The sequence below is a fragment of the Myiozetetes cayanensis genome, unplaced genomic scaffold (assembly GCF_022539395.1).
Source record: "Myiozetetes cayanensis isolate MyiCay16 unplaced genomic scaffold, myiCay2020 scf10, whole genome shotgun sequence".
In the NCBI taxonomy this organism is placed as follows: domain Eukaryota; kingdom Metazoa; phylum Chordata; class Aves; order Passeriformes; family Tyrannidae; genus Myiozetetes; species Myiozetetes cayanensis.
The window spans coordinates 11,991,237-12,003,408 of NW_026086605.1; the positions used below are offsets into that span (position 1 = coordinate 11,991,237).

General features: G+C 40.2%; 1 protein-coding gene across 1 annotated transcript in view; it reads right to left on the reverse strand.

Moving 5' to 3' along the window:
* The window catches only part of CFAP58 (cilia and flagella associated protein 58), a 54,850-nt gene extending 43,415 nt beyond the window's left edge, over positions 1–11,435 (reverse strand). The window contains exons 1-5 of the mRNA XM_050339186.1: positions 11,363–11,435; positions 9,248–9,529; positions 4,202–4,335; positions 2,323–2,479; positions 130–324 (exon numbers count right to left, since the gene is read on the reverse strand). Coding sequence (XP_050195143.1) covers positions 130–324; positions 2,323–2,479; positions 4,202–4,335; positions 9,248–9,529; positions 11,363–11,371 — 777 coding nt within the window. The 5' untranslated portion in view covers positions 11,372–11,435. The remainder of the gene's footprint in view (positions 1–129; positions 325–2,322; positions 2,480–4,201; positions 4,336–9,247; positions 9,530–11,362) is intronic.
* Between the last annotated feature and the right edge of the window lie 737 nt (positions 11,436–12,172).

Sequence of the window (12,172 nt, forward strand, 5' to 3'; positions counted from 1 at the left end):
ACAAATATTAACATTTAACAACTTAAAATAATCTCCCTCCCTGTCCCTTCAGAAAAATCCATTTTCTACTTAATTAAACGTCTAACTCTAATCTTAGATCTGATGAACACAGTGCACCATGTACCCTACCTTCTGCTCTCTAAGCTGTTGCTCCATTTGCAGTTGTTCCTCTTTGTTCCTCTGTATTTGCTGCTGTAAATTCTGGATCTCGGCTTGCTTTTTATCCATTTCAGCTAGAAGATTTGTCAGCTCAATCTCCATTTTTTCCTTCTTTCGAGCCTCTCGTAATTCCTCATTCTGGCGCAGCTGGATGTCTTGCTGAAGCTATAATAATGGAGAAGAAAACAGCTTTAAGTTCTTCTGCCTCTGACTCAGGAAAACAAGTCCTCTCACCACTCTTACTATGCTTGATTTTGAAAACAACAGCTTCTATATTACTGTACCCATTACTACACAGAATATGCCAGATCTTCTCAGAAATAATTATGTTCTCTAATGGTTAAACAAAAAATCCTGCATGAGGGAACCTATTTATTGATAACAAGACTTTGTTAAGCACCAGTCAGTTCACCCACACAGCAGGGTCTGATACAGTTCAGACATAAAAGCATTCCTCTGGAGATTCAGTGGCACTAATGTCTTTTCTGTTATAAGTGGTACTTTCAGAATGCAGCATTAAAATTAATTGGGGCTTGATGTTGTATTGCAAGGATTTTTACTTTTCTATCTCACCAGCAGGAACATTTCTTACACTGGTATTAAAGGAAAGAGAGACATGTCAGACCAGTGCTCATTTTCACAACTGATCTCAACGTTTCTGCTCTCCAAGTTCCTCTGTGGGAACTTTAAAAGAGGAGCTTTTTCTCATATTTAATAGACTGTCTTGTAACTTCTGCTCTCTCCCTCCCAAAAAATGTGATGGAGCAGAATCAGCAGAGAGGAGACACAGGGGGCTGATCCACATGGAAATACTCAAGTTCAGCAAGGACCAGCAATTGAAAACTGTTCTTTGCGTAAGAATTCTTCCCCCTGTGAGCTCACAAATGAAAAGTTGCCAGAATTGACAGGATCTTCAAAAGGACATTGTCATTTTAGCAGCCTGAAGTGGAGAATAATTCCATACTGGAAGAATGGGATGTGATTACAAATGCTGCAACAATCCTGTAAATTTAAGGGCTGATGAAGTGAGTATCAGAAGATTAAGGCTGCCAAGATTCAACAAGTTGTGACAGGAGTTTCAATCCTCTCTCTTTTCTCCCATGCCCAAAATACAGTCAGGAAAACAAAGACTTTATATGCTTTTCTAATACATTCCCATTCATCCACTTTAGAAACAGAAACAAGTTCTGGGTATGAAACCTAGACTAATCATTACCTTCTTATTTGTGATTAATAAAAAACTGTAAGCCAAATGCTGCTTCTATCTCTTCTTTGTTCTTTGATTCTTTCCTGCTCTTTTCTTCTGATGTCTTGCTCCAGCCCCTGCTTATATTCTGTTTTAAATTCTTTCGTTCCTCACTATTATATTTTTATATTTAATGTATCAGAGTTCTGTATACCATCTTCCACCCTTTTCTACTTTCTCTCCATTCAGTGGCTATTTTACTGATCCTCATCCTTCTGCATCTCTAGCTGCTACACACACTTAAAGGAAGCTATACATATTGATCACTAAAGAACAACTGCCTACTCAGATGGTCAGAAAAACAGAAAGCCTAACTTAAAGTTGAGATGGAATAGGACTGCTCTCTAGAGACACTGGTGAGGTGAAAATTTAATCTGAAGAACAGTAGGCCAGAATCAGTGTAAAGAAGAAAGCAGGAGCTCTCTAACTGTTAGAAAGGTGAGGTTCTGGAAAAGTTTCCCAAAACCAGTAGAAGAGAAAATAACCTAATTTTTAAGTACAGAATTTGACACTTTCTTAAAAATTATGGTATTGCATGATATGGCAACTACTGCCAACAGCAAGGGTCTCCATTCCAGTCTATGTTCCAAGTGTCTCTCTCGAGGCATAAGGATCTACAATGCAAAAACCACCGCACATCTCCAGTAAGAAAGATAACTCTGATTCAGGCAAAGCAACCTTGGCCTCATTCAGGGTATTGGGAAGCTACAGAAGCAGCTGGTACATGACAATACACTTTGTAAAGGACACAGTCTGGAAGTACAGAAAAATCATTCACAACAGACTCTTTTTGAGCACTCCTCATGTTTGAGATGTGAAAGAACAGGTAGCATACTAGTCAATGGAGATCAATTGCAGGTGTGGAGAAAGGCTCAGAGACAAAGCCTAAAAATCTCCACCCAATGACTGGTACAGACCTGCAGAACAGACTGCTCTGCCTCATTTTTTGCCTTCTCTGTTTCCTCCTGCTGCGCTGTGACTTCAGCAAGACTTTGACGTAACTTCACAACTTCTGACAACAGTTCGTCTCTCTCCTTTGTTACCTCTTCTTGAAGTTCCAGCAGTTCCTCTACACTGGAACAAAGGAAATAATAGTCAAGCAGTGTCACAGGCCATTCCAGTTCTTCCTCCTATGCCAGAGCAAGACCTTTGTGAGAAACAGGAGTTTAAAAGTAATTTGTTTTATTTTAAACTCCTCTTGTATTTAGACTCTGGTGGTCAAGTGAATGATATGCTTTATCTACTGTGATCCACGTCACCATCAACCAAGTCCAATAAATCACTCTTTCCTGTTATATCACATTCTCAGGGGTATGAATAAACCTTCAGTTTCCCAAAAGGTAGCAGGAAACAAAATTTCCTCCTGTCTGCTCACTGCAAAATTGCTTAGGGACCAAAAATGCCAATGCCTCTGCAGTTTACCTGAACGGACACCTAATGAGGTTATGTCTTACAGACACATAATGTAAGAATAAAACTGACCCTCTGTTTTGACACATTTACAACATGAAAGAAAGTCCAAGCACCATGGATTCAAGCTCAACCTAAAAAGTAGCCTTATAGTTCTAAAAGACAATAGGGTTTTCAGGGCTGAAACCCTGCAAAGGAGTTACCTCATCTCTTGGCCTTGTCCCTGGGCAGGGTATTTAAGCATAGAACTGAGGGTAATACAGAAAGAACTTCAAGAAGAAATTGGAAGTAGGCAGGTCTCAGCAGCATGAGCAGAGCTGGAAACAGGAGTGAGGTGCCAGCAAAGTAATGGCTCCCTCCTCTTGCAGGAAAATGCAAAAAGCAGCCAGAGAGAGATGCCTTTAGAGAGAGTTACACCAAGGGAAGACTTAATGACCAAGCTTTTAGGTCCAAGGAAACCTGTTAAACAGGTCCAGAACATTTCAGGGACAAATGGTGAAGGAATGGATTTCTCATGGACCCAGGTGGTCTATCTGCTGGCACATTCCTTGGAGGGGAAATGTTTGAGCACGCTGAAGACCTTGCTCACAGACACAAGTCTCTTTTCTTGAAGAGATGAGCATGCCCCATATATATCCTGTATGCATAATACAAATAAATGTGTCAAGCCATAACCAGCAGGGTCAACCATCAGTAATTTCAACAGAAAGTGCACAGGTCATAGGGTCAATACACTTAATCTCATATTTGAGTCTACACTTAATCTTACAGCAATAAGCAGAGTCTGAGGACCTGATACCACAAATAGTAGAATTTGGAGGGCTTCTGAGCAGCTCCAGAGGATGATTATTATTTGCACACTGTAGTGGTTAGGGGCTCCACCTCAGACTACGCCTCTCTATGCAAAAATATTTGGTTTAAAAAAACCCAAACACAATCTTGAAAGTGTATACATATAAAATACAAACAAGAACACAGACGGTGTTAATGCCTTATAACAAAGCTAGGAACAAAAGAGAAATCAGGTCTCCTGCTTCCTTGACTTGACCCTGCTGCTGTAAAATGTGAAAATGTTGACAGGATTCTCTAATACAAAGTATGCTGAAACGCTAGTCAGATAAAACAATATGACACACTGAAAAAGTGCATAATATTGATTTTTATTTGATCTCACAGCTTAATCCAATGCTGAATGAACTCACTCAGAGCCTGATTCTGTACTTGCCCACTGAATAAACACACAGACAAATAAATGTGTATGCATGAGAAAAGTAAAAGGCAGAAAAGATCTGGGTTTTAGTATCTTCATAGGGTTTAAATGGCTTAGCAAGGTGTAGCATGATAGAAAATCAAATTAGGCTTTCCCTCTTCCTGAGGAAAACTTACTTGTACTCCTGTGCTCTTTCCTTTATTAAATTATTTAGGCGTGCAACTTCCTTTTGCAGTGAATTAATTGTTTCCTTTGCTTTCTGTTCCTTTTCATAGGCTGTGTCCACCATTTTCCAGGACTTTTCAAGCTCCTAGGAACAAAATGGAAAACAATCACATAAATGAATTTATGTTTAAAATTAACCATGAACTAAAAATTAATTGCCTTGCATTTTGGTTAGTCGAGAAAATAGGGTTTTGTCCTTTCATGCTTAGGTTCACAACAGTTCCCTTCATTGGTATCTTTTTGGGGGTGAGGGCATAGTAAACATTTTGAGCCATTCAGGCTATGTCAATTTACATCACAAAGGCTCTAATACATTTTCTTTAATTCATGGATCTGAGCACTGTCAAATCTCACTCTATGAGGCTTTGATCATGGGAGTACCACTAATATATAAAAACTTACTGAAAATTAAGTGCCCACAAAGGTACCACCTACTTAAATAGCTCATGTCTGTAAAAGTCTTATTAGCTGTTAGGACAGTGAACATCTAATTCCATTTGGATGAGAAAAAGATGTTACTTGACTCTTCTGCCTCCTTGTTCATCTTCATCTGTGAAGACGTAGTGTTTTTTGATTTTAACTACATATTTAGACAAGCCACAACTCCTATGCCAAATTGCAGCACATGGAGTTACTTGAATGACAGATTTCCGTGCCTCTCACAAGACTACAGTTTGATATCCACAAACAGCATAGGGGAGCAGGGTTCACTTAATTTTTTAACTTCCCCTGCATCTCTCTCCCTTGAATCAGATCCTTATGAATCAAAACCAAGGCTTATACCTTGCCAGGTTCAAACCTTCAAGCTCTTATGCGTAAATCCTGTGCTAAAAACATGCATAGATTCAGAAAGCTGCTGGACTGGAAGGAAAGTTCCCAAAGACTCAGTAAATAATGAAGACACTACTTTTGTCCCTGAGCTGCAAATCACAGCATGATGTTCCCTCTTTCACACTCTTTTCTCAGCTGGCTCCTCGTGGAGTTCTGGACTTGACAGATTTGTACAGATTTAGACCCCAAGTGTGGCTGTGCAGTTCTCCATTAGCTCCAGGGTCTCCCCAAGGAGAGCCAAACAGAAGCAGCATTACATCAGGCCATAATATCCCCTTCAACTCCTGCTTGCATCATATGAAATTGGGGCAGGGAAAAAATATTTTAAAAATCACCTCCACAATAAAGAAAATAAAATAATTTAATTTATATCACATGGTTTACAGAATTATTTATCGTAATGAACATCTCTGATCATAAAAAAACCTCTATATAACACTTAACTCTAAATTATGACACCTATATTATGGTATGTTGTTAATATATTTATTGGACCACTAAAGACCAAATAAATGTAATATTTAGCTGCCTAAATTAAAAATTCAAGCTATCAAACTAGCAGAAGTAACAGGCTACCGGATTTTGCTGAAAACATAATACAAAATATAACATCTGCAGCCTCTTCAAACTGCAGAGGGAATCCATTTTCATTTTATTTATTCAACTAGTTTAGCATATCCAAATTTGGGAAGCCATCTGGAACTTAAATATCAGGAATGTTTGCTCTTCTTTTTTTCCCCCAATCTATTAATAAGAGTTAAATGGTAGGCTTTACTTGTTCAGAAATTCTGAAAGAGATTTTAGTCAATTAAATTCACTATCTACAAGGAGTATTTTCATTATTTAATAAATTACTTAGTTCAAAATTTAGTTTGAAAAATGCGCTTTTTCACTTATATACGAAGCCTATTTAAACAGTTTTAAGTACTAAAGTCAATTTGTCTTATACGTATTGAGTTCTAATTTCCATTCAAATGCAGCAATGATCACACATAAAGGATTAAGTATGATCTAGTAAATAATGCATTTTTCATTTATTATTATCTTACATAAAAATGTTCAATTATGAAATTTAAACAAATGCATGCTAGACTGAAATAACAGCATGAAGACAGTGCATCATGTTGTATAGCAGAGAAGGATAAAATATAACTGTAAATAAATATGTTTCAGATTTTTCAGCCAATAAGAGGCAACCATCCTTTCCCTATAAAAACAAAAATTGAAAATAAGGTTAAAGCTGATTGCTTAAATCAAAGCTTCCTGCTGGCTGATTAGACTGTGATTAAAATTGGTGAATTAAATCATTTCGATGGGAGTTTTGGGGGCTAGAACTGGGGAATAAAATCAATATGCTCTCTGAGAGGCTCTACTGGCTTCAGTGAGTATTTTGTTCTGGTGAGTATTTGCAAAAGTGATCCCCTGAAGTCAATGAGGCCATTCAGATAAGCAGCGATTTCAGGTCTCCCTAAGGTGTGCTTTTTGAACTTCATCTTATTTTTGATGTGCAAAACCAATTCTATTGAATTTGTATTGATAATACCAATTTTTATGAACAAATTTAGGAAGCACAGGTGATGGCCCCATTATCAATCAAAATTTAAATACAAATTTGCTACAGACTTCAGCATCAGCAAAACTGGGTTTTGTTGCAGTTGCTTCTTGGTTGTGTCTTTTACTGTGAAAAGCAAATCAACAGACCTTTTAACTTCAAAAGTAAAGAGGAGAAAAATTTTCATGATGGAAGCCGTCACTGAAAAAATATTCCCATTGTTTCTCGTGGAGAGGGGAACTGAAAGGCTGCAAGGGTATCAGTAACACTGAGTAACTGCAGTATTCTGTTAGGTAACATGCTTGGCAGTCTGCTGCATAAATAAAGAAGGAAGAACATTGGAGAACATTTAAGCAGAATTCTTAAAGTGTCTTACTTTATTTTCATTACATACCCCAAACATCAGTTTCATTGCCATGAAACTGAGAATTAATGACATGCTTTCTTAGTATATTGGATTGATACGCCTGGAAATTGAAAATCGGGTAATTCCAAGCAGGGCAGTACAAGCTTCCATAAGTTCCCCTTCCAGCATTCTTCCAGTGCAGACTCACAGATCAGTATCCCTACCCATGAGAAACAGAACTGTATTCCCTTCTTGATTAGCTTGGCCCTTTGCTCCTTTGATAGGACTACAAACAGCAGACTGTTCTGTCCAGTTTATTAAAACCACAAAACAGAGCCCTGAACAACCACCAGACAGTTAACAGCTACTGATTATTACTGACCTGAGTCCCACTCTGTGGTTAACCCCTGCCCCAAACAAACCCCACTGATTACAAACAGGCTTTCACATGGAGGAAAATTTTGCTTCTGGAACTTTTATTCATATATGAAACAGCGATCTAGAAGAGCAAGGCTGTGCTCCTGTCACCCTAATGACCCATCAAGTCACTAAGATTTAGGGCCTTAATTTGAAGAAAGTATACCATTTTTACAGGAACAGCACCATCAGGATTATTTTATCGTTTATAATTAAATAATACCATTATAAATAATTAAATCGTGGGACAGATTGTTTGTTCAATTTAGCACTGAAGAATATCATCTTGGCTACTTTAGCACTTGAACTTCTCTCAATATTACTAGAGCTGTAATAGAACTTCCCTTCAAAAAAAGGAGAATAATATGGAATATGAAGGGTATACCAAGAAAAACCCTAAGAACATTTTAAATTATATCCAAATAATTCCTGAACATTTCAGGGAAAGACTAATTCTCATAACCAAACTGAAAAAGTATCAGTGCTGTATACTTAGCTCACAGCAAGCCACTAGAATTGAAATGTCACGTGTTGTGCATTGCAAATAATTTCTAACAGGATCATATTGTCAAGCAGCTTTTTGATTAGAAAATCTCTGAATGGGTCCAAGAATAGGCAGTCTGGTAAAGCCATACCCTGCCTGAGCTTCAAATTAGCTGCTGAAGTTGGAAAAGCTCTTATTTTCCCAACATTTCTGCTCCTCAGTTTTATGATGTTCCTAAGACAATGTCTCAGCTTGGGACCATCTTGAAGGACAACCTTTGCTACTGTTCATATGTTGGGTATTGTCACGTGATAGCAGAAAGAAAATTAGAAGCATCATTGTGGTTCCTGACATTCATCTACCAGGTTTTGATTAGAAGCAGTTAATATCAACAACATTTTCTACACTTTTCCTCCTCCTTGAGGAGGCTCTGAGCAGTACCATGGGTTTGCAAGTTGCAGCCATAGGATGACAAAGTTGCTATTTATATTTACTCTAAGTGTATTTATATTTATTCTAAGGACAAGAAACTTCATTTCAAAGAACTTCTATTTCTGTAGGGCTCATAAATCACTCTGGATTGCTACACTGAATTTATTTTACTGGAACAAAACACTTTAGTGTAAGGCATGGAGGCTTCTCAAGTAAATGCTAAATTAAAGTCTGTCTAGGTATCACAGGTTAAGTTTTTAAACCATCAGAATGAGACAAGTTCCAAATACAGACTTCTGATCATTTGGCAGCTTTAGGTTTCTGATGGTCAAAACTCACTGTAAGCCTAAAAAAACCCATCAAATGTTTTCAGTGAGCCAAGTACTTTGATTTGACAGAGTTCAAATCAGTAATAGCAAAGAACACATCCAAGTAAATTGGTAAAATCACATTGAAATGCTACATGAGACTCCTTTTCAAAACACTGCAAAACATTTATTTATATGAGTTGTCACTTCCCTGGCCTAAAATCCATATTTCAGCAAGAAGAAGATTTTTTATGTTCTGGCAATAGTCAACATCCAACCAGCCCTTCAAAAGTATTAATGAATAAAAAACTGTGTATTAAGTTGAAAATGTGCTATTTTATGGAGGGAAAGCTTAACCAAAATCTATTTCTCAGCATTTGAAAGCTGATGGAGTTGGTTCAGTGCAAATAAATGCAGAATTGGAGTGAGACCTGTAAAAACACCAGGCTGAGAAAACAAAGCAGTTGGTAGCAAAGCAGAGGTTAAACAGCTGGAGATGCCAGCTCTATTCTTTGTTCTCCAGCTAGTTCTCTACATAAAATAAAAGTGTTCTTGTAGGTGCTTTTCATATTACCATGTTTTTCATTAACAATTTCAGAACATATTTCATTTTATTCAAAACTTTACCGTCTTCAGTGATGATATAGTTTCCTCATCATCTTTAGAGAGCTTAGTGAGCACAGCTACTTTAGATGATTTCTCCACAAGCTCAGCACTCAGCTTCCTGCATTTCCCCATGAGATGCTTTTCATTTTCACGAGACTTCTTCATAACAGCAAGGAGCTTCTCATATTCCACACGGAACTGTTCCAGAGCTTCATCTCTCTTAAGCAGACTGATGAATTCTTGGGAGTCTTTTTCCAGTGCTTCAAATGCACTTTCTTCTAGATACGGTTTGTCAGACTTATCCTGAGTGAAATAAGGTAATCAACAAACAGGAGGAATTCAACATCTCACTTATGACCCCAGAACATATAAAAGTAATATAGTGAGTGTGTAACAGCTACTAAATGACAAAATTTTCTGTAATATCAGTTCTTTTTCAAACACATCTCCCTCCCCCAGTTTTACTGAAATAACCTGTGCTTTAACAGTCAGAGCTCTTGTAATTGAGTCCCACAACTGCTTTAAAGATAAGTCTACAAAATACCATCATCGTGATAGTGTTTGAATAATGCATTAACCACTGAGGAAGCCCTGTATTTTAGTCTCAGTTCTGCCCAGTTTCTCTGCCCTCTAAAGTCTGATTAGTTTATGCTTTCCATGCAAATAATGCCAGCAAACCACTTGTAGACAAGTGTGTCTGAAAAATTCAGTAATGACAATGCAAGACAGTCCTTCCTCTGCAGGAAATACTACTGCTAAACCTTTCACAGAGGACATCTTTGATCTAGCTCAGTTGTGCCAAATCCTTACAACCGTATCTCAGAGGTGGTCTCACTTGGACAGGAAAGCAGCTCTCCTGGTAGCACAGCCATTGTGAGTCCTGCTCCCAAAAGAGAGGCAGCAAAATACACAGTTCCCACAACTGTAAAAATTGGCCCTGATATCTCCCCTCTGAAACCTCTCAAAATTGGCTCAGGCCCCTACTCGCCAATTGAATATAAGCACTTTAAAATTTTCAAAATTCTGAGAATTTTCAAAAACCTGAAAAAAAGTAATGCAATTTCCTAGAGTAAAATAACACATTTAATTTGTTTCAATGTTTTTTGGGGTGGTGGAGTATGTAATTTAATGCTACCTGGAAAACCTGAAATTAAAAGGGCAAAACTAGACCCTTATGACTTGAAATAAAGGTCAGGCCATGCAATGCATTGAGGTAGAGAGACCAGTTCCATGTGCTGCTCCTCCTCATCAAGATTCTGGTTGGGGGTGGCATCGTCTGTATCAGAAACTTTAGTGGGAAAACCACAAGGGCAACTTTATATTACAGCCCTTGCTCCAGCTGGCATGGAAGGGTGGTCTGCAGAGTGAGGCCAAAATTTAGTGCATCCTCCCTTCAAGCCTGCTCTGGGACTCAGGTTTTCTTCTTATTTCATCCTCCTCTCCCAACCACAGAATCATAGAATCACAGAATGGTTTGGTTTGGAAGGGACCTCCAAGATCATCTCATTTCAATGCCCATGCCATGGGCAGGGACACCTTTCACTAGACCAGGTCGCTCAGAGCTCCATCTCAGCCTGGCATTGAACACTTCCAGGGATGGGGCATCCGCATCTTCTCTGGGCAACCTGTTCCTGTGCCTCACCGCTCTCACAATAAAGAATTTTCTCTTAATATCTAATCTAACAATCTAATTTACTATCTAATCTAAATCCACTCTTTCAGTTTGGATCCATTCCCCCTTGTCTTGTCACTCTATGCTTTTGTGTAAAGTCCCTCTCCAGCTTTCTTGCAGGCTCCCTTCAGGTAGTTCAGTTTTGATCTTGTTTACGTTTGTGATTGTAAATAGAGCTAACAGAAGAGTGGCGATAAGCGGGGCGGCAGGGGGCGAAATAACACCCACGATCTCAAACGCAGCAGCTGTTCCTAAGATACAAGTGCTATTACTGCCTCCGTATACAAGTAGTCTAATTGCTGCTACTTTCAACGCAGGACATAACTGAGCTCTGCTCACACATAATCACGGCTTATAGGTACAAGATGATGCACGGGTGATGTTGTTGGGTTTATCCCGAGGTACAGCCTCCGTCCTGTCCAAACAAGGGGCGGGGAAGGCAGGGGGCGGAGGTTACAGGTTACCTCAGCCATGCTGCCGGCGGGCGAGGACAGCGCGGCTCGGGGCTGAGGGTCGGTGGCTGTGGAGGTGTCGGTGCCGGTGGCTGTGCCGGTGGCTGTGGGCGGTGTCTGTGCAGGTGTCGGTGCCGGTGGCTGTGGCGGTGTCGGTGCGGGCCCGGGGCCCGGCGGTGCCGAGGCCGCCGCTGAGCAGCGAACACCGCGTCGTTTCGTAGCAACGGCGGCGGCTGCGGGCGGGGCCGGGCCGGGCTCCGGGGCTGCTCCCCGGCCATGGCCCCGGTCAGCCCGCGGCAGAAGGGTGGGTTTTCCTCCCAGGGCTGGCCATCTTCCTGCTGGGAGTTCAGTCGGGGTGTTTTAACCAAGGACACCGAGCACTGTTTCCCCTCCGACCCGAAAGGCTCGGAGCTGCTGCCCGAACCAGCAGGGTGGAGCAGCTCAGTCAGAGAATCACAGAATTGTTAGGGACGTCTGGAGTTTACCCCGTCCAACCTCCCTGCCGTGGCAGGGTCACCTAGAGCAAGGTCACAGCAACGTGTCCAGGTGGGTTTTCAGTGTCTCCAGACAGGGAGACTCCACATCGTCCCTGGGCAGCCGTTCCCACTGCTCTGCCAGCCTCAGTGCACAGAAGTTCTTCCTCGTGTTGCGGTGGAACTTCTTGTGGTTTAGTTTATGGCCACTGCTCCTCGTACTGTCCCTGGGCACCACTAGAAAGAGTCTGTCACCATCCTCTTGACACCCGACTTTGAGATTTATATGCGCTGATGAGATCCGCTCTCAGTCTTCTCCAGACTAAACAGACCCAGCTCCCACAGTCTC